Here is a 23,701-nt window from a genome sequence, read left to right on the forward strand (position 1 = left end):
GCTTTGATCGTCCGCTTCGGTACGCTAGACCTGCCTGTGGATGTGTCTAGTTCAGGGTCTAGGGGAAGATTGAAATCACCTCCTACTAGCAATATGCCTGTTATGTGCTCCAGTATTAATTGGGTTATTTGTTTGAAGAGCAGGTGCTGGCCAGAATTAGGGAGGTAAATATTTACTAACATCACTGGGCGGTCAAAAAGAAGGCCTGATACAATTATGTACCTGCCATTCACATCTTTTACTATGTGTTGGGGTTGAAACTTAACTGAATTGTGTAGCCAGATACCCACCCCACCATTCTTATTCCGGCCCGAGGCCGTAAAGGCTGTCCTAAATTGGTTGGTGATGTGTTTTGGTTCCCCCCCTCTCCGAAAGTGTGTTTCTTGTACAAAAATGATGTCCCCCGCTGCCTGGTGTAGGTGGCGGAAAGCTATTGAATGTTTCTCGGGGCTGTTTAAACCCTTGGCGTTTATAGATATCAGTGTCATGGGGCGGGCTTTGTGTGCAGGGTTGTCCGCCATAGTGTCAGGGGTATTGTCCAAGAGGTCAAGGTCGTGTAGGGCCTGGGGATAGGTCTTGTTGCCCGTGTGTGGTCTGTCGTCAGTGAGAGGGCAGGGAAGCGCCCCCTCGGGGCCGGTGGTAAGGACACACAATTATATTATGTTGAATTAAAAAGTGTACCAAGCTTGCAAACCCTCTGGGGGGAAAGAGGAAAAAGAAAACAAAACAAAGGAAAACAGTGCAATAAAATTTGTAAAGAGATATAAAATTTGTTTAACAATCAGATTGTTAGTTAACTGTCCTATGAGGCTGATAAACCCACAGTAAAAGAAAACCTTCAATATATGCACAAGTTGAGTGGGAAGTATCCCACATCTCTAACCCTAAGAGCAAGATAAACATATCAATGCAATAACATAAACATACGACCTGTAGCCTTCTGTCCATAATTAAAGTATCAGTACCAGGAGAAGGGAGTTGGTGACTTGTCAGTCACCAGGATTAGAGTAGTTGTTGCGCCCAGCAGGTGGTTGAGTTTTGGTGGGCCCCTCACGAATGTTTCCTTGAGAGGGCTGTGTTCTGGATGTGGATGAGAAGGCGTCCAAGGGGCTGTCTGGTTGAGGGTCGTGGTGTTTTATAGTGATCCGCAGGGCTTCACAGAATCGTGGGAGATCATCCTTATGCTTGAAGACAGCAGTTGTGTCCCCCCTTGTAGCGATGATGCTAACCGGAAATCCCCACCTGTAGGGGATATTGAGCTCTCGCAAAGTTGATGTGATGTAGGATAGGTCCCGTCTCTTCTGCAGGGTGGTGGGACTCAGGTCTGCAAAGATCTGGATTCTGTTGCCAGCATGTGTAAAGTCCTTTTTCTGCCTTGACAGCCTTAGGATTTCCTCCTCGTCTTTGAAATGTAGAATTTTAAGGATAACATCTCTTGGTGCCGCCTTTGGGGGTGGTTTTGCACGTAAGGCTCTATGGGCTCTTTCTATTTGAATCTCTGGTGCGCTCTCATCTCCTTTTAAGGTTCGGAAGAGGTTATGTAGGCAGCCCTCCAGGGCGCCTGGCTGAAAACTTTCAGGGATGCCCCGTATCCGCAAGTTGTTCCTCCTGCCCCTGTTATCTAGGTCTTCCACCCTTTCCAAGAGGTGGTGGATGGTCTCATCCTGTTCGTAGGTTATACGGTGAAATATGCTGTATGTCATTAAATGCAGCGTCATGGCTTTCTTCTAATGTTGTGACTCTCTGTGTCACTCTTGAGATGTCCCTCTTTAATTCACCGTACCAGCTCTTAACTTCTGTGACTGTCTCCTTGACATCCTCTTTTGTGCAGAGTGATTTCAGATCATCCCTTGTAAGGTAGGATATAGACTGGGGTGGCAGAAGGGGGGTCTGATCAGGATCTTTCAAGGTGTTGTTGCAGGGCATATCTGCCTGAGGTGGTGAAGTAGATTCAGGCTGCCTCAGGTAGCTTTGTAGCATTTTGGAGCTTGACAGCCCATCTGGTTTAAGTGGCTTGCGTGCTGGCATTGTGAGTGTTAGGTCTAAGAGGGTCCCCAGTACTTATGCCCAAGTCTTCTGCTATCTGGCTCAGTGTACAAGGCAGGTTGTGGCCTATGCTGCGGGTTGGCTTAGTATGTAGGTCTTTTTGTCTGCGCTGCGTTGCCCTGCAGGTGTTGCTCTTATAGTGTACTTGCCAAGTGCTGGGCTTAGGGCCTAGGCTGCAGCAGTCCTTATGCTTGTGGGCTGTTTATATGCTTCTGGCCCTATGAGTCTTTATTGTGGCTGTGGGCACGGTATGTGGGCCTGTTGGGTGTGCTGGATGAAGACTGGCCCCTTGTATGTGTCCGCCGGTGAGCGGTTATGTGCAGCAGTTGTGTGACCTGCACCAGCTGTGAGTGAGCGTGATCACTTACCGGGCGCTAAGGCCTCTGTTCGTTCCGTGCACGAGGCCGCTCTGGGAGGCAGTCTGCTGTGCCGCCTGCTTACTCTCGGATTTTGCAGAGAGTTCTTCGGCTGTGGATCTGTTGGCGGCGTGGGTAAGTTACGGGCCTCTGCAATACTTCCGGCCCTTTGGGTAAAAAAAAAAAAAAAAAAGTTGCGGCTCTTTCTCCCGCCCAATGGCCCGTTCTGATGTTTGTCAGGACCTGCTGCGTGGTCTGTGCGGGGGCACCGGTCAGTTCGTTTTGTGCCTGGGGTCTTAATCCTCCTCCCTGAGTACGTTTGGGTAACAGTGAAGGCTAATTTTATGAGGGAAAAAAGATGTGGGCCTAGGAGCTATTCCTCTACACGACCATCTCTCAAAGCGGCCAAGCTCCGCCCCCCCTCTTTGTATGTTTTAATGAAAAGCAGGTACGTTGGTTTAGGAGCGTGCACTTTCTGAGGCTCTATATGGCACCAGTTTCTCAAGGATTTTTAACAAAGTTTACATTTGCTAGAGCACTTGATGGCAGCAGTGTTTGCTGCCATTCAGTAGTCCCGACAGGTACAAACTACCTATCTTGGGATCTTTACAAAGAATACAACGCAAACTTAGTACATTTGAAAACAGAAGTAAACTTTTTTTTTTGTTTAATTGGATTCTCTATCTGAATCATTAAAGGGACACTCAAGTCAAAATAAACGTTAATGATTCAGATAGAGCATGCAGTTTTAAGACACTTTCCAATTTACTTCCATCATCAAATTTTGCACAATCTTTGTATATTTACACTTTCTGGGGAACAAGTTCCTACTGAGCATGTGCACAAGCTTACGGGCATATGTATACTAGTCTGTGATTGGGTGATGTCCGTCACATGATAAAGGGGGCCGGAAAATGGAAGAAAAAATAAATTTGTCAGAAAAAAATTGCATTGTCTTGATTATTTACTTGTTAATTATGTAAATATACTGCATTGAGAGGTGCTTTAAAGAAACAAACTGTGTTTCATGTCCCTTAAAGAGTTTGCCAATCCTTCCACACCATAAAGAGAGATAAGTAATTTTCTAGCCAATTTGTTGTATGTAAAAGTGGGCATTTTAAAAAAATTATATTTAATCATGTACCAGGAAAGCAGTGAGGAAGAACAGTCTACCATCCAGTGAGCATTCAGTCCCAGAAGGAATACTACTGTAATTTCGTTCCCCACTTAGTATGTTCATAACCACTCATACCAGCTACAGTGTATTAAATGTATACCATCATTTCAGTATATGCGTATTGGCCTTTATACAGTATATTTTGTATATAGATGGTTATTAGATAAGCAGCTTTTCTCCTTATGCAACCTCAACCATTTTATATGATGTGTACTGTAACAACAATGTAATTGTCAAAGCCCCTTCCCTTAAAGCATAGTTGCACTTCTTTTACCTAAAGTAAACAGCAATATCTTTTTCATGTAAAAATAATTGTAACAGTACATATTTATTTACTCTCTCTCCAAATACAAACCATGAAAAAACATACATTATGCTTACCTGATAATTTCATTTCCATCGTGGGGAGGAAAGTCCACTGCTTCATTCATCACTTGTAGGAAATAAGAACCTGGCCACCAGGAGGAGTCAAAAACACCTCAGCCAAAGGCTTAAATACCTCCCCCACTTCCCTCATCCCTCAGTCATTCTGCCGAGGGAACAAGGAACAGTAGGAGAAATATCAGGGTATAAATGGTGCCAGAAGAACAAAAATAAATTTAGGTCCGCCCACTGGAGAACGGGCGGGTGCAGTGGACTCTCCTCCCCACGATGGAAATAAAATTATCAGGTAAGAATAATTTATGTTTTCCATCTAAAGGGGAGGAGAGTCCACTGCTTCATTCATCACTTGTGGGAATACTCAAGCTCTAGAGGACACTGAATGAAGAAAATCGGAGGGTAAAGGAGGTGGACCCTATACTCAGGGCACCACAGCCTGCAGAACCTCGCTCCCAAAAGCTGCTTCCGCTGATGCAAAAACATCAAATGTATAACATTTTGCAAAAGTATGCAAGGATGACCAATTGGCTGCCTTAAAAATCTGCTCCATAGAAGCCTCATTCTTAAAGGCCCAAGAAGAAGCGACAGCTCTAGTAGAGTGAGCCATAATCCTCTGAGGAGGCTTGTGTCCCGCTGTCTCATAAGCTAGACGGATCATACTCCTCGACCAAAAGGATAGAGAAGTTGCAGAGGCCCTCTGCCCCCTGCGCCTTCCAGAGTACACAATGAATAAAGACGATGTCTGTCTGAACTCCTTCGTGGCTTGAAGATAAAACTTCAAGGCTCTAACCACATCCAGATTATGAAGTAACCTCTCCTTTGAAGAGGAAGAGTTAGGACACAAGGAAGGAACCACTATTTCCTGGCAAATGTTACGACAACACTACCTTGGGAAGAAATCCCAAACCGGTTAGCAAATTGTAAGGCCACCAACTCAGACACACTGTGTGCCGATGCAATAGCCAATAACAGGACCTTCCATGAGAGAATCTTAATGATCAGGGCATGCATAGGCTCAAACGGAGCCCTCTGCAAAACCTTAAGCACCAAGTTTAAGCTCCAGGGAGGAGCCGGATTCCTTAAGACCAGTCTAATCCTAACCTGAGCCTGAACAAAGGACTAAATGTCAGGAAGCTCCGCAAACTTCTTATGCAACAGTACCGATAAAGCCAAGATCTGTCCCCTTAGGGAATTGGCAGAAAGACCCTTTATCCAGACCATCCTGGAGAAAGACCAAAATCCTAGATATCTTGACCTTGTGCCATGGGTATCCTCGTTCCTCACACCAGGACAAGTAGGTCCTCCACACCTTGTGGTAGATGCGTCTAGTGACCAGCTTCTTGGCCTGGACAAGAGTGTCAATCATTTTTTTCCGAACAACCTATTTGGCTAAGACTAGGCCATCAATCTCCACGCAGTCAGCCTCAGAGAATCGAGATTTTGATGTAGAAAAGGACCTTGCAACAAGGTAAATTCCATGGTGGATATGACGACATCGCCACTAGATCCGCAAACTACGTCCTCTGGGGCCATGGCGGAGCAATCAGAATAGCCGAAGCTTGCTCCTGCTTGATGCAGGCCACCACTCGAGGTAGAAGAGGCAACAGTGGATATATGTAGATTAGGTTGAAGTCCCAGGGTACCGCCAAGGTGTCTATCAGTTCCGCATGGGTATCCCTGGATCGCGACCCGTATCTGGGTAGCTTGCAATTGAATCTGGACGCCATGAGATCTATTTCCTGCGTCCCCCATCTGCTGCAGATCTCCGCAAACATCTCGGGGTGAAGAGACCATTCGATGCAAGGAAGAATAGAAGAGGCAGCACACTTGGTTTCTCAAAAAACAGAACTTCTATTCAAATGGAGAAATCATGAGACAAACACACAAACACGAAGGAGCAAAAGGGGGCGTGTGTGCTCCTTCTTGTTGGTGTGTTTGTCTCATGATTTCTCCATTGGAATAAAAGTTCAGTTTTTTGAGAAACCAAGTGTGCTGCCTCTTCTATTCTTCCTTGCATCCGTTGGATTGACTCGTTCTGTCTTGTGGCGTGCACCTCATCACCTCAGCTGACATTTCAGGAGTATTTAATCACTTTACAGCGCTTCTCCTGTGGACAGAGTTCACGACTGATCCTAGAGGTTTTACTGGAGCCGTGCTGCCTTCTTTCTTGCTGAAGAGACCGTTCCCCTGGATGAAACTGCGGAATCTGTTGGCGCTCTACAAATAACCGATAATAATAATAAATGAAACGTCTGTTTGCTTAGAAAATCCGCTTCCCAGTTGTCCACACCCGGAATGTGGATCACTGAGAGCGAACAATTGTTAGTCTCTGCCCAATCCAGAATCCGAGATACTTCCCTCATTGCTAGGGAGCTTCTCGTCCCCCCCTGGTTGTTTATGTAAGCAACCGAGGTGATGTTGTCCGATTGAAATCTGATGAATTGGGACGACCCCAGAGGAGGTTAAGCCTTCAGAGCGTTGAATATCGCTCGAAGTTCTAAAATATTTATAGGTAGACTCGAATCCTCTCCAGTCCATCTGCCTTGTGCCTTTCTGGCACCACAAACTGCTCCCCATTCAGATACTCGCATCCGTGGTTACAATCTCCCAGGATGGTCTCAGGAAGGAAGTTCCCTGAGACAACTGGCCCGGTTGGGTCCACTAAGATGGGGACTCCCTCACCGGTCTATCCAGAGATATCTGTTGGGACAAATCTGAATGATCGCCGTTCCATTGTCTCAACATGCACAGCTGAAGAGGTCTGAGATGGAACCTGGCGAAGGGGATGACATCATTGCTGCATAACATGAGCCCGATTACCTCCATACACTTGGCCACAGATGCCCTGGAGGATGTCTGCAGGTCTAGACAGTTGGACGCAAGCTTGCAACGTCTCTGGTCTGTCACAAATATCTTCATTGCAGAAGAATCTAGTATTGTACCCAGAAAATCCACCCTGCAACTCCACCACCTCCGCCAGACTGTAGGATGGAGCCTGGACCAGGATATTGTCCAGATACGGAGCCACTGCAATCCCTCTTGCTCTCACTACTGCGAGAAAAGCTCCCAGAAACTTTGTAAAGACTCTTGGGGCCGTCGCCAGACCAAACGGAAGGACCACAAACTGGAAGTACTGGTCCAGGAAGGCGAACCTTAGACATTTTAAGTGATCCTTGTGGATTGGAACATGAATATAAGCATCCTTCAGGTCTATAGTTGCCATGAATTGACCCTCTTGAACCAGGGGCAAAATTGACCTGATCTTCTCATTCTTGAACGATGGGGCTGGCAAAAAATTGTTTAGGGCCTTTAGGTCCAGAATTGGACAAAATGTGCCCTCCTTCTTTGGGACCACGCAAAGGTTTGAATAATACCCCAGACCTCTTTCTGTCGGAGGAACTGGGATGATTACCCCGAGAGATGAGAGATCCCTCACACATCCCAGGAAGGCATCTCTCTTTTCTGGTCTTGAAGAGATGTTTGACAGGAGGAACCTGCCTCTGGGCAGATATGATTTGAAACCTATCCTGTACCCCTGGGCAAGGACCTCCAGGACCCAAGGGTCTGTAACGTCTCCCCTCCAGGCCCCCGCAAAAAGATAGTCTATCCCCTACCTGGTCCAAGGACGGGTCGGGAGCCGCCCAGTCATGCCAACTTTGACTCAGCGGGCTTCTTGTTCTGCTTGGACTTGTTCCAAGAGTTTGCTGGCTTCCAAGATCCCTTGGATTGCTCAGATTTTGCAGAAGGCTGCTGGCGCTGAGACTTGACTGCACAAAAGGGACGAAAAGTAGATCCCTTAGGTTTGGCTTTCCTATCCTGAGGTAAGAAGGCACCCGTGTCACCCGTGACTATAGATATGATAGAATCCAGGCTCAGGCCAAACAAAACCTTCCCCTTGAATGGTAGGGAAAGCAAGCGAGACTTAGAAGTCATGTCCACAGACCACGATTTTAGCCACAGAGCCCTGCGTGCTAAAGCAGAAAACCCTGACGTCTTAGTATTCAGGTGAATAATCTGCATGTTAGCATCACAAATGAATGAATGCGCTACCCTTAAGGCTTTGATTTGATCCAGAATCTCATCGAGGGGGGTCTCCACCTCGATCATTGCTGATAGTGCGTCACACCAGTAGGTAGCCGCACCAGCCACCGCAGCGACTGCCGCCGCAGGTTGGAAAACGAACATCTTCCGCAATATGGACTTCATCTTATTATCCATGGGTTTCTTAAAACAGGAGCTATCCTCAAGCAGAATGGTCGTTCTCTTAGCAAGGGTGGAGATAGCGCCATCTACCTTAGGGACGGTTCCCCACAGTTCTAGCTGTGCGTCCGGAACAGCGAAAAGCTTCTTAAAAGAAGACGAGGGAGAAAAAGGCAAACCCAGTTTCTCCCATTCATTCTTAATAATGTTCGCCATTTTGATAGGAACCCGGGAAGGCCTGGGGCACTACCCTGTCCTCATAAACCCTATCTAGTTTAGGGATTGAAGGTTCCTCCGGAAGTTTCAGTTCCGGAACCTCCAGTGTAGCAAGTACTTCCTTCAGCAGGAAATGCAAATACGCCATCTTAAATTTGAAATCTGGTTCCTCCATGGACGGAGGCCTAGAAGTAGCCGATTCCGACCCAGAAGTAACATCCCCCGATAAGTCAGAATTGTCCTCAGCGGATAATCTGTCCCAGATATCCAGCGGAGTCTAAGACGCTTAGTAGGACAAAGCATCTCATTTATGGCCGCAGAAACCGCCGTCTGCAACTGATCGGCGAAGTCTGGAGGCCAAAGGGCCCCTCCCGCGGGAGGGTTAGTAGTGCCCTGGGGAACTGCTTGTGTAATCCGAGATGCATGTAGGGAACGCACCTCGCGGGACGGAGAACCCTCAGAGGTGGGCAGCTTTGTCGTACTAAATACTTTATCCTTTTTGGAAGTAGTAATATTGTTATATCATGTGGAACAGAGCTGTAACGGCGGTTCCACCGGAACCTCCTCACAGTATACACAGTTAATACGTTTAGATAAAGAAGGAGTATCCTCCAACATATCAGAGTCCTCCATAGCTTGCGCCTTTATTACGGACTTGATTATTGATTAAATGGCACCTTTATATCCCAATGGCCAGGGCACTCACCACCACCTATGACCCGGACTACAAGAAACAGCTTTCGTCTCCTCCGAACACAGGTCGAGAAAGAGGAAGTTACTGAGGCCACACCCGGTCACATGGAGTGCCATGCAGGACCGCCCCTGCACTGAGCGAGCGACGCGCCAAAAAAATCCCGCCTCAATCTCTCTCTAACTGTTCCACACTGACAGAGCCTCATCTCACACAAGTGCAGAAAAAACACAATAAACATGATGTATATTAAAATCCCCCCTATTCCATAACCCCATTCCGAGGGTATTACCCTAGATTCTATACAGATAAAAGGAGTCATACTGTGACCCTGTCTTCTTGCGTTATCACATATATATCTAATGAAAAGATCTTACCAGAATCAACGCCGTGGAACAGGAACACGGCCCTTCAAGTGTGACAGGTAAGTAGCGTCGCTCCTGACATGGACTTGAGAGAATAAAAGCAGGCAGCAAAACTCGCCAACACTGATTGCTTAAAGGGACATTAAACCCAAATTTTTTCCTCTCATGATTTAGAAAGAGAATACCATTTTAAACAACTTTCTAATTTACTTATATAATCTAATTTGCTGCATTCTCTTGATATTCTTTCCTGAAAAGCATATCTAGATATGCTCAGTAGCTTCTGATTGGTGGCTGCAGGTATTTGCCTCATGTGATTGGCTCACCGATGTGCATTACTATTTCTTTAACAAAAGATATCTAAAGAATGAAGCAAATTAGATAATAGAAGTAAATTGAGATGTTGTTTAAAATTGTATTCTCTGTCTGACTCATGAAAGAAAAATGTTGGGTTTAATGTCCCTTTAAGGAGCTGTTAATATGAGTCGGGATGGTTTCGGAGAAGAACTCCCCCTGCATCTCCAGACTCTAAACTTTCACCCATGCTCTCACTGAGAGGCTGACAGGACTACTTAAAACTCCAGTCCCATTGCGAAGAGTACTACCCTCCATAAGAGACTACTCCGAATCTTCTGACACTTCTCTGCCAACCTCCTGTGACGAAGGGCAAAGAATGACTGGGGGGTGAGGGAAGTGGGGAAGGTATTTAAACCTTTGGCTGGGGTGTCTTTGCTTCCTCCTGGTCGCCAGGTTCTTATTTCCCACAAGTGATGAATGAAGCAGTGGACTCTCCTCCCCTTTAGATGGAAACAATCACAGACCATTATCCCAACTCCACCAAAATGTACAGTAGGCACTATGTATTCCAGTAGGTAGCATTATTATTTCACTAAACAACCAGATAGTGAAGGGTGAGCTTGTGTGGTCTAGCACTTAGAGTGGCTGAGCTTTTGTTGCTCCTAGACACTTCCACTTCACAATAATAGTACTTATAGTTGACAGGGCCAGATCTTGAAGTGCAGTAATTTCACAAAGTAACTTGTGCAAAGGTGGCATCCTATGACAGTGCCACACTCCTCAGTACAACCCATTGTACTGCCAATGTTTGTGTATTAAGATTTCACTGTTATGTGTTGAATTTAGTGCACTTATTTACCATAAGCGTGGCTGAAATACCTGAACTCATTAATTAGCAGGGGTGTCCACATACTTTTTGCCAAATAGTGTGAGTATATGTAGCATTCCATTTAAATGTTAAAGGTAAATAACATCCAAATGTTGAAGCACTTGAAAGTGATGCAGCATACCTGTAAAAAGCAGACTAGAAAATATCACCTGAGCATCTCTATATAAAAAAGGAAGATATTTTACCTACTTTCCTTAGTAGCCACATCCCATTGTAAATGGACTTTAAGCAGCTAATCAGCATGCTAGTCCTAGGACTTGCAATAGAGCACGCATCTGGCATGTGCAGGAACAGTATGTTATTTGCATCCTCAGTTTAAGGAAGTTTACTATAAAATCTTACAAGATCTCGGTGAAATGTCATGACATTACAGTAAAGTGTTAAATCAGCAATGATGAAGCCAATTGGTTGATTTTTACTTTTTTTTCCCAACATGCAGCTTAGAGTAGCTGAAATATAACTGTTTACAGAGCACCTACTATTGTGAGCTGAAGAACTTTTGAGGTAAAATATATCTTTCTTTCTTATATATAGATGTCCAGGTGATATTTTCTTTTAGTCACCAATCAACAAGCACTACCCAGGGTGCTGAACCAAAAATGGACTGACTCCTAAGCTTACAGTCCTGCTTTTTCAAATAAAGATACCAAGATAATGAAGAAAATTTGATAATAGGTGTAAATTAAAAAGTTGCTTAAAATTGCAGGCTCTATCTGAATCATGAAAGAAAAAATGTCGGTTTCATATCCCTTTAAATACAGAAAGAAAGCGGTCTTCTTACTCTTCCAGGACTAGGGAAAATTTTCAATGTTGCATTAAAAAAATACGCAATTTAAAATTACCTGTACAACCCATGGACTGTTTGCAAATGCCATTATATCCCTTTCTTCCCAGAAAAATGCAGAGTCAGATCGCTTTATCATTTCTAGCTTACTCAAAAGCTTCATTGCATACACTTTCATAGTTGATTTATGCCTTACCTTAAAAAGAGAAAAATATGTATTTAGATCACCCAGAATTTTGCAAACAAAACCAATGCAATATTTCAAAAAGAGAGAAAACACAGTTTGCAATGCATTTCCAAATCAAATGAAAAAAAAAGACAATTTTATATTAACATCCAACAATCACATGGACGCTATTTATTTTACATTATGGTTAAAGAGACAGTACATTTTTTTATACCTATAAAAATCGTTCACAGCATATACAGTGTAATTACTCTTAGTTATAACCAGAATTGCTTGTTTATATTTAATTTTTATTACCAATCCTGGATGTGTCGCCAACCTTGCTCATACCTGCAGAGCGGTGTGGAATCTGCTGACACTCCACAAGTAAATTATAATAATAATTGTATCTTGTAATCTGCTGTGATGGTGCAGCCAACCAGGCGGCGACCTGTAGCACCATTCACTTTCAAAAATGCTTGCGGTGATGCTTCGGCATTAACATTAGTTTCCTTCCTTGCAATAACGGAAACAATCATCTATGCACGGCATCACCGCAACAAATGGTGCTCCAGCATAGCTCCTAGATGACTGCATCCCCATGACCCTTCAAGAATGCATAATAAAGGTTAAAATATAGACAGGCCGGACTGGGAAACCAGACCAGCCCTGGAAATGTTAGAAGACCAGCCCCCCCCCCCCCTTAAAATGTCAGTATAAGTTTTTATTAATATAACTGTTAGGCTCACTCCAAACCTCATACTAGATGAATCCTTCATATCTAAAGTCAGATTCTATAATACTTTTCTTATTCATACAAACAACTTAATTGTTTTGCTGAACCACTGTCCTTACCAGAACTCATTACGGTGTGTGCACGGCTGCATTACGGACTTCATGACACTCCCCCTACCCCAAGTGACAGCTGCCTGTGCCTTCTCTTCCACCCCCAGTTCTCCGGACCAGACGCAACCACCGTGTGTGTGCTGGGGGGTCTCATATTAGTGAAACATAACCAGACTAAAGCACACAGCACAGTGAGACTAGAGCAACAGTGTTTTCACTTTGCATCACTACATGAAAGCAGGGTGGGAAGTCAGTGCCTAGGTCTGACGCTATGTACTGACTAAAACCAAACAAGAATAATGCAGCCCTGCGGCCACAAATGATGGTAAAGTCCGTCACCTGAAGGTGTTGGGAGAGATTGAAACCAACTACGCTGATGGCTGGCTCACGCTCAGTGATTTTACTTTGAATCCTGCCATTCCACGTTTAGCAGGTCTCTTAATTTTCTTTAATAAAAGTTGAACTTTTTAAGCTATGCTACCAGTTTTGCTTGGTTCCCGATTAAAGGTACAGTAAAGACCAGAATTTTTGTTGTTTAAAAAGGTAGATAATCCCTTTATTACCCATTCCCCAATTTTGCATAATCAACACAGTTATAATAATATACTTTTTACCTCTGTGATTACCTTGTATCTATGCCTCTGCAAACTGCCCCCTAATTTCAGTTCTTTTGACAGACTTGCATTTTAGCCAATCAGTGCTTGCTCTTAGGAGCTTCACGTGCCTGAGCTCAATGTTATCTATATGAAACATATGAACTAACTCCCTCTAGTGGTGAAAAACTGTCAAAATGCTTTAAGATTAGAGGCCGTCTTCAAGGTCTAAGAAATTAGCCCATGAAGCTCCTAGATTTAGCTTTCAACTAAGAATACCAAGAGAACAAAGCAAAATTGGTAATAAAAGTAAATTGGAAAGTTGTTTAAAATTACATGCCCTACTTAAATTCTGAAAGATTTTTTTTTAAGTTTACTGTCCCTTTAACTATAGTCCATCCCACCTTGATTGGCAAAACCTGCCTGCACAGTGGTGGAACTCCAGGTCGCACCTGCTGGGGCCCTACCCGAGTAAAGTACCTGCAGGGCCCGGTTACCACCGCTCCCTTTGCAACTCCTGTAGTTCAGCCCCTGCATGCCTGAATGAGTGGCTGAGCCTGCCGGCCTGTTTTTTTTTTTCCTGCTGCCGCTGTGCTCCCACAACCGTACTTTGCTGCTCTCCACACTGCAGCTGCCCCTGCTGGCCCACCAGAATTTTTACTGGTATCCCGGCGGCCCAAACAGGCCCTGAATATAGACAAGAGATTCTGGATATTACCCAGGTAATATCTAAGGTTATTATCGAAAGATTCTGGACAGTAACCAGGTAATATGATTTGAACTAATTCTATATGCAGAAAATTTTTAACACTTAAAGGGACATTAAACACTAAATAAATGCTAGATAGAAAAATATTCAAAGAAAAAAAAAAGATTAGTCTGAAAATAACGTACATGTACTTTTTAAAGTTTCATTAGCCGTTTAAATATTGATAAAACAATGGGAGCTACCATGTTTTAACTTAGGTTACCTTCTCTGCTGTGGCCAATTAGGGACAGTTATAAATAAGTCACTAGAGTGTGCAGCAAATGGCTGTGTGGAATATAACACACCATTAGCCATTGCTAACAGGAACTAAAAAGCTCACAATTTCATAATGGAATTACAGAGTGTGTGTGTGTGTGTGTGTGTATATATATATATATATATATATATATATATATATATATATATATATATATATATATATAATGATTTTTATTTTTATTTTACCATCTCAAGGTGTTTAACCCCTTACCAGCCAGAAGGGCGCTACTGTCCTGGGCCTCTTTCTGCCGCGATCTGGCTAACAGTAAACAACAGTAATATCATTGTTGCAAAACTGCTGAGCTAACATATAGTACTGCAGACACATGCACACTTATGAACCTTCCTGCTTTTCAACAAAGGATAACAAGAAAACAAAATATGTAATAATAGAAGTAAATTGGAAAGTTGTTTAAAATTGTATGCTCTATCTGAATCATAAAACATTAATTTTGGGGTTTTATATCCCTTTAAAAGTCCATAGCAATAGAAAAAATGGTGAATTCATTACACATGTATGATTTTACACGCAGAAACCCAAGACACAAAGCACTTCATCACCACCAGTTTTGCATGGCGGAAACAAAGAGATTTATATAGTTAATATCTTAGGCCACACACAACTTAGAGACAATCAACATTTTTTTTATTTAATTTTTTTATTATCAGTTATTTGTAGAGCGCCAACAGGTTCCGCAGCGCTAAAGACATGGGTCTAATATGCAAGGTGATAGTTATGAAAGACAAAGGGATAGAGGAAGAGTTTCACTGTTGTAAATCATGTCTTATGAAAGTGATCTACAAAGCAGCTAGGCTTGTAGGCTTACATGCTAAGGAGAATCAAGGGGGTAACTATATAATATATTCATCTCTAAACAGAAGAGTCTTTAAGGTGTAGAGCGAGGCAGAGAGTTGCACAAAATAGGGGCCAGTCTGGGAAAGTCTTGTAGATGGGAATGCGAGGAGGTAACAAGAGAGGAGGAGAGAAGAAGGTCATGAGCAGAGGGATGACGAGTATCTGGAGATGTCATTCAGCAGTGCGGAAACATCTACGTAGGTAGCGTGTCATAGGAGTATGCTAGGACTGAGGATGAGTATCTGACTTTTTGGCTATAGTGACAGATAAAATGGTCAGGGAAAGAAAAGGAGGAGATGGAAGAAAACATAATTTATGTAAGAACGTACCTGATAAATTCATCTCTTTCATAGTGGCGAGAGTCCACAAGTTAGTTACTGATGGGATATAAATTCCTACCAGGAGGGGGCAAAGTTTCCCAAACTTCAAATGCCTATAAATACACCTCCCACCTCATTTATACCTCAGTTTAACGTATAGCCAAGTTAGTGAGGTGTATAAGGAGTAAAAGCATAAAAAAGAGGAGCAGGATAAATAAATGTGCTTTATACAAAAAAATTATAACCCCCCCAAAAAATGGGTGGGTCTCGTGGACTCTCACCACCATGAAAGAAATTAATTTATCAGGTAAGTTCTTACATAAATTATGTTTTCTTTCATATAGGTGGCAAGAGTACACAAGCTAGTTACTGATGGGATATAATACTCAAGATGTGGAAGTCCACGAGTAACTATAAAGGGAGGTAAAAAAAATATATATATATATATATATATATATTTCCGCTGAGAAATTAAATCCAAAAAAAGAATTTAGGTTTTCTTAAAAATTCAAAAACTTAAATAATAGGCACTAAAATCAAACTGAAACAGCTGCCTGAAGAACCTTTCTACTAAAAGCTACTTCCAAAGAAGCAAAAACGTCAAAATGGTAAAATTTAATAAAGGTATGCAAAGAAGACCAAGTGGCTGCTTTTGCAGATTTGATCAACTGAAGCTTCATTCTTCTAAGCCCAAGATGTAGCAACTGATCTTGTAGAATTAAACTGTTATTCTCTGAGGAGGAGCTGCCCCTCCTCCAAATAAGCTTTGTGAATTAGAAGTTTTAACCAAGATGCCAAAGAAATGGCAGAGACTTTCTGACCTTTTCTGGAACCAGAAAAAAACTAAATTTATGCTTACCTGAAGAAATTTATCAGGTAAGCATAAATTTCGTTTTCTTTCCTAAGATATGGAGAGTCCACAACGTCATCAATTACTAGAGGGCACCAATACCCAAGCTAGAGGACACGGGATGACTAGGGAGGAAAAACAAGACAGGCAGACCTAAACAGAAGGCACCACCACTTGAAGAACCTTTCTCCCAAAAGAAGCCTTAGTCTAGGCAAAAGTACTAAATTTGTCAAATTTGGAAAAAGTATGCAGATAGGACCAAATTGCAGCCTTGCAAATCTGTTCCACAGAAGCTGCATTTTTGAAAGCCCAAGAAGAGGAAAACAGCCCTCGTGGAATGAGCTGTAATACTCTCAGGAGGCTGCTGATCAGCAGTCTCATACGCAAAACAAATAATACTTCTCAACCAGAAAGAAAGAGAAGTAGAAGTAGCTTTCTGACCCTTACACTTTCCTGAGAAACAAACAAGAATGGCAAAAATCCTTACTCGTCTGAAGGTAGAATTTTAGAGCACGCACAACATCCAAGTTGTGCAACAGAAGTTCTTTATGAGAAGTAGGATTAGGACAGAGAGAAGGAACAACAATTTCCTGATTAATATTTTAATCCGAAACCACGTTAGGGAGAAATCCCAACCTAGTACGCAGGACCGCATAATTGGCATGAAAGGTAAGGTAAGGGCAAATCACACTGCAGAGTCGAGAGCTCTGAGACTCTTCGAGCAGAAGAAATACCAATAAGAAACAAAACCTTCCAAGATAACAACTAAATATATATGGAATGCATTGTCTCAAACGGAGCCTGATGTAAAACCTTAAGAACAAGGTTAAGGCTCCAAGGAGGAGCAAAAGGTTTAAACACCGGCCTGATTCTGACCAGGGCCTGACAAAAAGATTGAACATCTGGAACGTCCGCCAGACGCTAGTGAAACAAAATAGATAATGCAGAAATCTGACCTATCAGAGAACTGACTGACAATCCTTTCTCCAGACCATCCTGGAGGAAAGACAACATTCTAGAAATCCGGACCCCAATCAAAGAGTAGCCCTTAGATTTACACAAAGAAAGGTATGGTGAATTGTTTGAGTAACAGGCTTGCGAGCCTGAATCATGGCCTCAATTACCTAGTCAGAAAATCCACGCTTAGCCAGAAATAAACGTTCAATCTCCAAGCAGTCAGCTTCAGAGAAACAAGATTTGGATGGAGGAATGGACCCTGAGTTAGAAGATCCTTCCTCAGAGGCAACCTCCAAGGTGGCAGAGATGACACCTTCACTAGATCTGCATACTAGATCCTGCGAGGCCATTCAGGAGCTATTAGAATTACCAATGCTCTCTCCTGTTTGATACGAGCAATAACTTGTGGAAGGAGCGCAAGAGGAGGAAACAGGTATGCTAGACTGAAAACCCAAGGAACCGCAAGAGCATTTATGACCTTGAACCAAACCTTAGACATTTGGCGTTCTGCTGAGAAGCCATCAGATCCAACTCCAGCACCCCCCATTTGAGGGTTAACCTGGAGAACACCTCGGGAGGGAGAGCCCACTCCCCGGGATGAAATGTCTGTCTGTTCAGGAAATCCGCTTCCCAGTTGTCCACTCCTCGAATGTGGATGGCAGATAGACAACAATTGTAAGCCTCTGCCCACTGAATAATCCGTGCCGCCTCCTTCATGGCTAAGGAAGAGTTCCTCTCTGTTGGTTGATGTAAGCCACTGAGGTGATGTTGTCCAACTGGAACCTGATAAACCGGACTAAGGACAACTGAGGTCAAGCTACCAGAGCATTGAAAACCGCTCTCAACTCCAAATTGTTTATGGGGAGAGCAGACTTCTCCCAAGACCATAGTCCCTGCGCCTTTAACGAATCCCAGACTGCTCCCCAGCCAATCAGGCTGGTGTCCGTGGTCACAATCACCTAGGAAGGTCTCCGGAAGCATGTGCCCTAAGACAGATGCTCCTGAGAAAGCCACCATGGGAGAGTGTCTCTTGTCGACTGGTCCAGATCCATCCTCTGAGACAGATCCGAATGGTCTCCATTCCATTGTCTGACCATGCATAACTGCATAACTCTCAAATGGGATTGAGCAAAGGGAATAATGTCCATGGAAGCAACCATCAGACCAATTACCTCCATATATTGAGCCACTGATGGCCGAACAGTAGACTGTAGAGAGAGGTAAGGGGAGAGAATTTTGGATTTTCTGACCTCAGTCAGAAAAAATTTCATAGATAGGGAAACTATTATAGTCCTTAAGAAAATCACCCTTGGAGCTGGAACAAAGGAACCTTATCTAGATTCACTTTCTATTTGTGGGAACGTAGAAAAGACAACAATATCTCTGTATGAGAGTTTGCTTGTTGAAAAGATGACGCTTGAACCAATATGTTGTCCAAGAATAGCGCCACTGCAATTCCCCGAGACCTGATCACTGCCAAGAGAACCTTTGAGGAGATTCTGGAAGCTGTGGCAAGGCCAAACGGAAAAGTCACAAACTGAAAGTGTTTGTCTAAAAATGTGATTCTCAAGAACCTGTAATGATCCCTGAAGATGGGAATATGAAGATAAGCATCATTCAGGTCTATGGTCGTCATGAAGTGACCCTCTTGGACCAAAGGAAGAATGGAACGAATGATTTCCATCAGGAAGGACGGTACTCTGAGAAACTTGTTGAGACACATTAGGTCTATAATAGGTTGAAAAGTTCTCTCTTTTTTGGAAACCACAAACAGAATTGAATAGAATCCTAGGCCCTGTTGCTGGAACTGGAACAATCACTCCCAGGGAGGAAAGGTCCTGAACACAGTTCAATTATTCCTCTCTCTTTATCTGGTCTGTAGATAATCTTGAGATATGAAATCTGCCCCTGGGAGGGAAAGTTTTGAATTCTATTTGAAACCATAAGATACTATGTCCACAGTCCAAAGATCTGGGACATCTCGTATCTATGCTTGACAAAACAGAGAAAGCCTGCCCCCCACTTGATCCGATCCCGGACCTGGGGCAGACCCTTCATCCTGACTTAGACTAAGTAGCTAATTTCTGTGATTGTTTCCCCTTGCTCCAAGACTGATTGGGTTTCCAAGAAGACTTGGACAATTCCTGCTTGGAAGAGGAAGACTTTCCTTTGAAGTTCCGAAAAGGAACGGAAATTACTTTGACATCCTTTAGGACTGTTCTTTTTGTCTTGTAGCAGAAAACATAAATTATGCTTACCTGATAATTTTCTTTTCTTCTGACAGGAAGAGTCCACAGCTGCATTCATTACTTTTGGGAATTCACAACCTGGCCACCAGGAGGAGGCAAAGACACCCCAGCCAAAGGCTTTAAATACCTCCCCCACTTCCCTCATCCACCAGTCATTCTGCCAAGAGAACAGGGAACAGTAGGAGAAATATCAGGGTGAAAAAAGGTGCCAGATGAACAAAAATGTACTGCCGCCACTAGATAAAGCGCGGGCAGGAGCTGTGGACTTCCTGTCAGAAGAAAAGAAAATTATTAGGTAAGCATAATTTATTTTTTTCTTCTTAAACAGGAAGAGTCCATAGCTGCATTCTTTACTTTTGGGAAAACAATACCCAAGCTAGAGGACACTGAATGCAAACCAAGGGTGGATACAAAATAGGCAGCTCCTTCGAAAGGCACCACAGCCTGACATTACCCGACACCTTACAAAAAACTATAACGACAAGGGAAAAACCAGAGCCCAGGTAACCACTCATCCATTACACAACCTGCAAAGCCGTGCTAGAGACCACTCAGACCCAGAGTCTGTTGCCCATAAGGCCTCCGAGGAGTCAGATCTGCAGCACTCAACTCCCACATTCCAAAACCGAAAAACCTCTATCAACCCCCCAAAGGGAGAAGAGAGGAACCCAGGAGATCCGAAGGACCATCCAAAATGGACTTAAATCAAAACTGGACAAACTCTCTATCTACCTCCGACAGGGAGAAGAGAGACCCCCTGAGATATCCAAAATATCAATTAACTTAGAGCAAGCCGAGGTCGCTGCAGGCCCACTGTCCAGGGAACAAGCTCCCTAAGAGGACAAGGACCAGAAGATAAGTCCATAGTCAGGAGAAAATGTCACTAAGATGAGCAGAAGGCCTCCCTCAATCCCTGACACAGCACCATACCAACTATGGTGTTCCAGAAAACCTGCGAGTTCCCCCTTGTAACCTATGCAAGGCAAGACAAGACCCGTCAGGTTAAGCATAGACAAGCAGCTTGAAAAGAGCTCTCCAAGAGGGCACAGAGCCACCTATGGCAAACTCGTGATGACCCTTTCAAAGGCAACCAAGCCATCTTATGCCATTGTGGGACTCATCCCACTAAGAAGTGCTGAAAAATCTCGACAACGGCTCCCAACCATAAAATCCCGGAATTCAAGGAGTGATCCATCCCAGCAACAGCCTCCGCCGGTAGAGAGATGGGCACTAAGAGTCCCCCCAACAAAGGGGAGGACATATTCAAAAAAGTAAACGGTCCATGCTGCAAATCAGACTGATCCCAGACCTTCCTTCCAGGATAACGGTCCCAGACCCAAGGCTAGTGAAAGACCTTTTGCAGACAAGAGTCTCAGACCTTTGGAAGAAAAAAGAATGGATCTTACGAGGCATCAAAGCCCCAGAGTAGAACTTTGAGCGCTAATAAAAAATTAGCATGCTACCCTGAACCATGACAGGAACCTCATGCTCGGGTCCAAGGACCCCTGCACAGCAGCCTTCCATAAGAAGGAACACTCCTCAAGGGAAGAAAGCACTCTGACCCACAGCATTCCGATACCAGAAATCAATTCTGTGATACTGAGAACGCAAGAAAGGGTAAAAACCCTACGAGGCAAGAAAAATAAGGACCCACAAGTCTTTTACAGATACTGAGGTACCTTTAACTTAGTACCATGTAAACATCCCTTCCCCACCCTAGGTGAAAAGAAGAAGTTTAAACAACGAAAAACACACTACTAGAGGCCAACCTTCGGCCAATATTGTCAGCCCAGCTGGATAACAAGTGGAGCCTACTAGGAAGCATCAGATGTCCCAGCAGACAAGTAGGGACCCGTCAGAAAACATCAAACTGAAGCCTCAGGATGATATTAATATCTCATAAGAGTCAGAAAACCCCTGCTCCCTCCAAAGTGAAATGCGGGGAAACCAAACGCTAAGGTTAATCAGAACCGTCCATACCCTTCCCAGGCAAGACATGGTCCTAAGCCGGAGTCCTCGAAAAAATGGAACCGATCCGAAGATCTGAAGCCCCTAAGGAACCCATATAAGCTGCCTCATATGGTTAGGAGCGCACCCAGACAGAGCCTTCCGCCATCTAAAGTCCTTAGATGTAAAGTACCTAGCAACGTCCACAAACCCAAGAGTCTGAAAAGAACTCCCGACCGGTTTAGGAAAGGGTCACAAGTACCCTTGGATCACAAGGTAATCCATGCAGACAGGTCAGACGACCTGACTCCACGCTGAAATGCTAAATGGTCAGTTTCCTCAGACAGGCGAAAAGACTAACTGACCCAGACCTCCTATCCTCAAGCCTGAAGGCTAGATCTGCAATAAGATTGACAGCTAGCACCCGAGAGTCAAAAGACCATGGTACGACAAGGGGCAGTTCTTATCTGGAGAAGACGACATTTTCCAGAGTTCCCTGTAGGATCAGTGTCCCGACATCCTTGAAATGGAACAACAACTGGGGAGCCTCGCAGTTCCTGGCAGAATGGCAGGGAGACCCTTGCACTCCACGCACTAGAGCGAACGAAACACTTAGACAAAGAAGGAGGACGTGTCCACTCTTCCATAACAAATGACACAAACCAAGACAGAAGGGAAAAAAACAGTCACCGCAAAGGAATGTGACTAGGCTACAAAAGTCATCATTCGGAGGTACCGCAAGTGAAGACGCAAATCGTCCACTATTCAGAAACTAAACCGCTGGAAATCAATCCAAAGGAATGAAAACCCGCGGTTCCGAGTCCACAGGGACCCTAGAAACGACAATGGTATCTGAAAAAGTCGGTCACGCATTGCAAGCAATATCACAGAAAAAAACAACAACAACTTAGATCTATGCCCCATGCCCTAAACTTTGTAGGATCCGAGTGCAGAATCATTAATACTAGGCCTTAAGAGATACCTTTTTTTTTTTTTTTTTTTTTAAGCTGATAGGCTAATCAGCACCCCGAGGGTGACATGAACCCAAAAAACAATAAACAGTGCCCGACCAGTACCTGTCTGGTACAAGAACACCCCAGAATCTGTCTAAGGTCCAAGAAAGCGACCCAAAGGCTTGATAGTATGAACTAGGAACATAACCTCAGACTTAACCAAAGTGCGCAACTTCCGAGGAAGTGCCCATGCGACCACAAAATCACAAGTATCGGTTCCAGAGAAAGAACGTTCTCAACAAAAGTTATATCAGCCATGAGCTTTATATATATGAAATCAAATACATCCTATCCGGATCTAAATTAAAAGTGAGGCAGCACCCGCGGGTGAATGCCCAAGGGAAAAAAGGTTACGCCCAACCGGACCATTAGATCAGAAGGCCCCCTTCACCCAAACTCAGAACTGGAACCGATAAATAAAATAAAGAAAAAATGGAAACGACAAAGAGATTAGTTTCATCCCCAAACGTCTAGCCAGGTTGCCATCCGGCATCTAAGGCCTCGAATCCCTCGGCCCACTAGGACTGGGACCCTCTAGCAACACCAAAACAGGTCTTAGTAGGACACGAAGATGTGCCAACCTATAGCGGAAAGCAAAATTATCCCTTGCAGGATCAACAAACCATTCCAGCCCCAAGGTTGGGGCCCCTGAAGCTTCAAAGGCACCCGCTTCCCCAGGAGGCCTAACTGAATCGGGCCATCCCCCGCCCAGCGGGCCCTGGTTGACAGAACACGGACAGTATCTTTGAAAGATTACACTTGCGGAACCATGCCGTAACCTCTGGAGGAAACAGACCACCTTCCGGAGAAGTAGTAAAGACCAAAGGGACACCTGCATGCGTAGCAAAATGAGTTTCTGTGGCACGCACCTCGCAGGACCTAGCCTCCTCGGGGGTGGATGGCTCAACGCACTCTGAGGACCCTGAATTCGGAAAAGAGAGTACTCTGGAATGGCAATCAGAACATAACTGATGGGCATGGATAACCCGGGTCATTTCATATTCATCACAAGCCGCATTCTCAGCTTCGGAGACATCCATGTCTAAAAAGTCAGAATCCTCCATCATGGGATTACAAAAATGACAAACGGTAACTGACACCTTCTTTACACCCCCAATGGCTGGGGCACTCACCACCTCCTGTGAACCAGACAACCCATGAGCAAACTCTCTCTGTCACCACACGGTCAGCATACGGAAGTGAAAAAACAGAATTTATGTTTACCTGATAAATTACTTTCTCCAACGGTGTGTCCGGTCCACGGCGTCATCCTTACTTGTGGGATATTCTCTTCCCCAACAGGAAATGGCAAAGAGCCCAGCAAAGCTGGTCACATGATCCCTCCTAGGCTCCGCCTACCCCAGTCATTCGACCGACGTTAAGGAGGAATATTTGCATAGGAGAAACCATATGTTACCGTGGTGACTGTAGTTAAAGAAAATAAATTATCAGACCTGATTAAAAAAACCAGGGCG

General features: G+C 44.1%; 1 protein-coding gene across 1 annotated transcript in view; it reads right to left on the bottom strand.

The window, feature by feature from the left end:
* Nucleotides 1-23,701, bottom strand: part of ROCK1 (Rho associated coiled-coil containing protein kinase 1) — a 1,092,122-nt gene that overhangs the window by 831,297 nt on the left and 237,124 nt on the right. The window contains exon 4 of the mRNA XM_053714968.1: nucleotides 11,461-11,598. Coding sequence (XP_053570943.1) covers nucleotides 11,461-11,598 — 138 coding nt within the window. The remainder of the gene's footprint in view (nucleotides 1-11,460; nucleotides 11,599-23,701) is intronic.

This window comes from Bombina bombina, chromosome 5 (genome assembly GCF_027579735.1).
Source record: "Bombina bombina isolate aBomBom1 chromosome 5, aBomBom1.pri, whole genome shotgun sequence".
Lineage (NCBI taxonomy): Eukaryota > Metazoa > Chordata > Amphibia > Anura > Bombinatoridae > Bombina > Bombina bombina.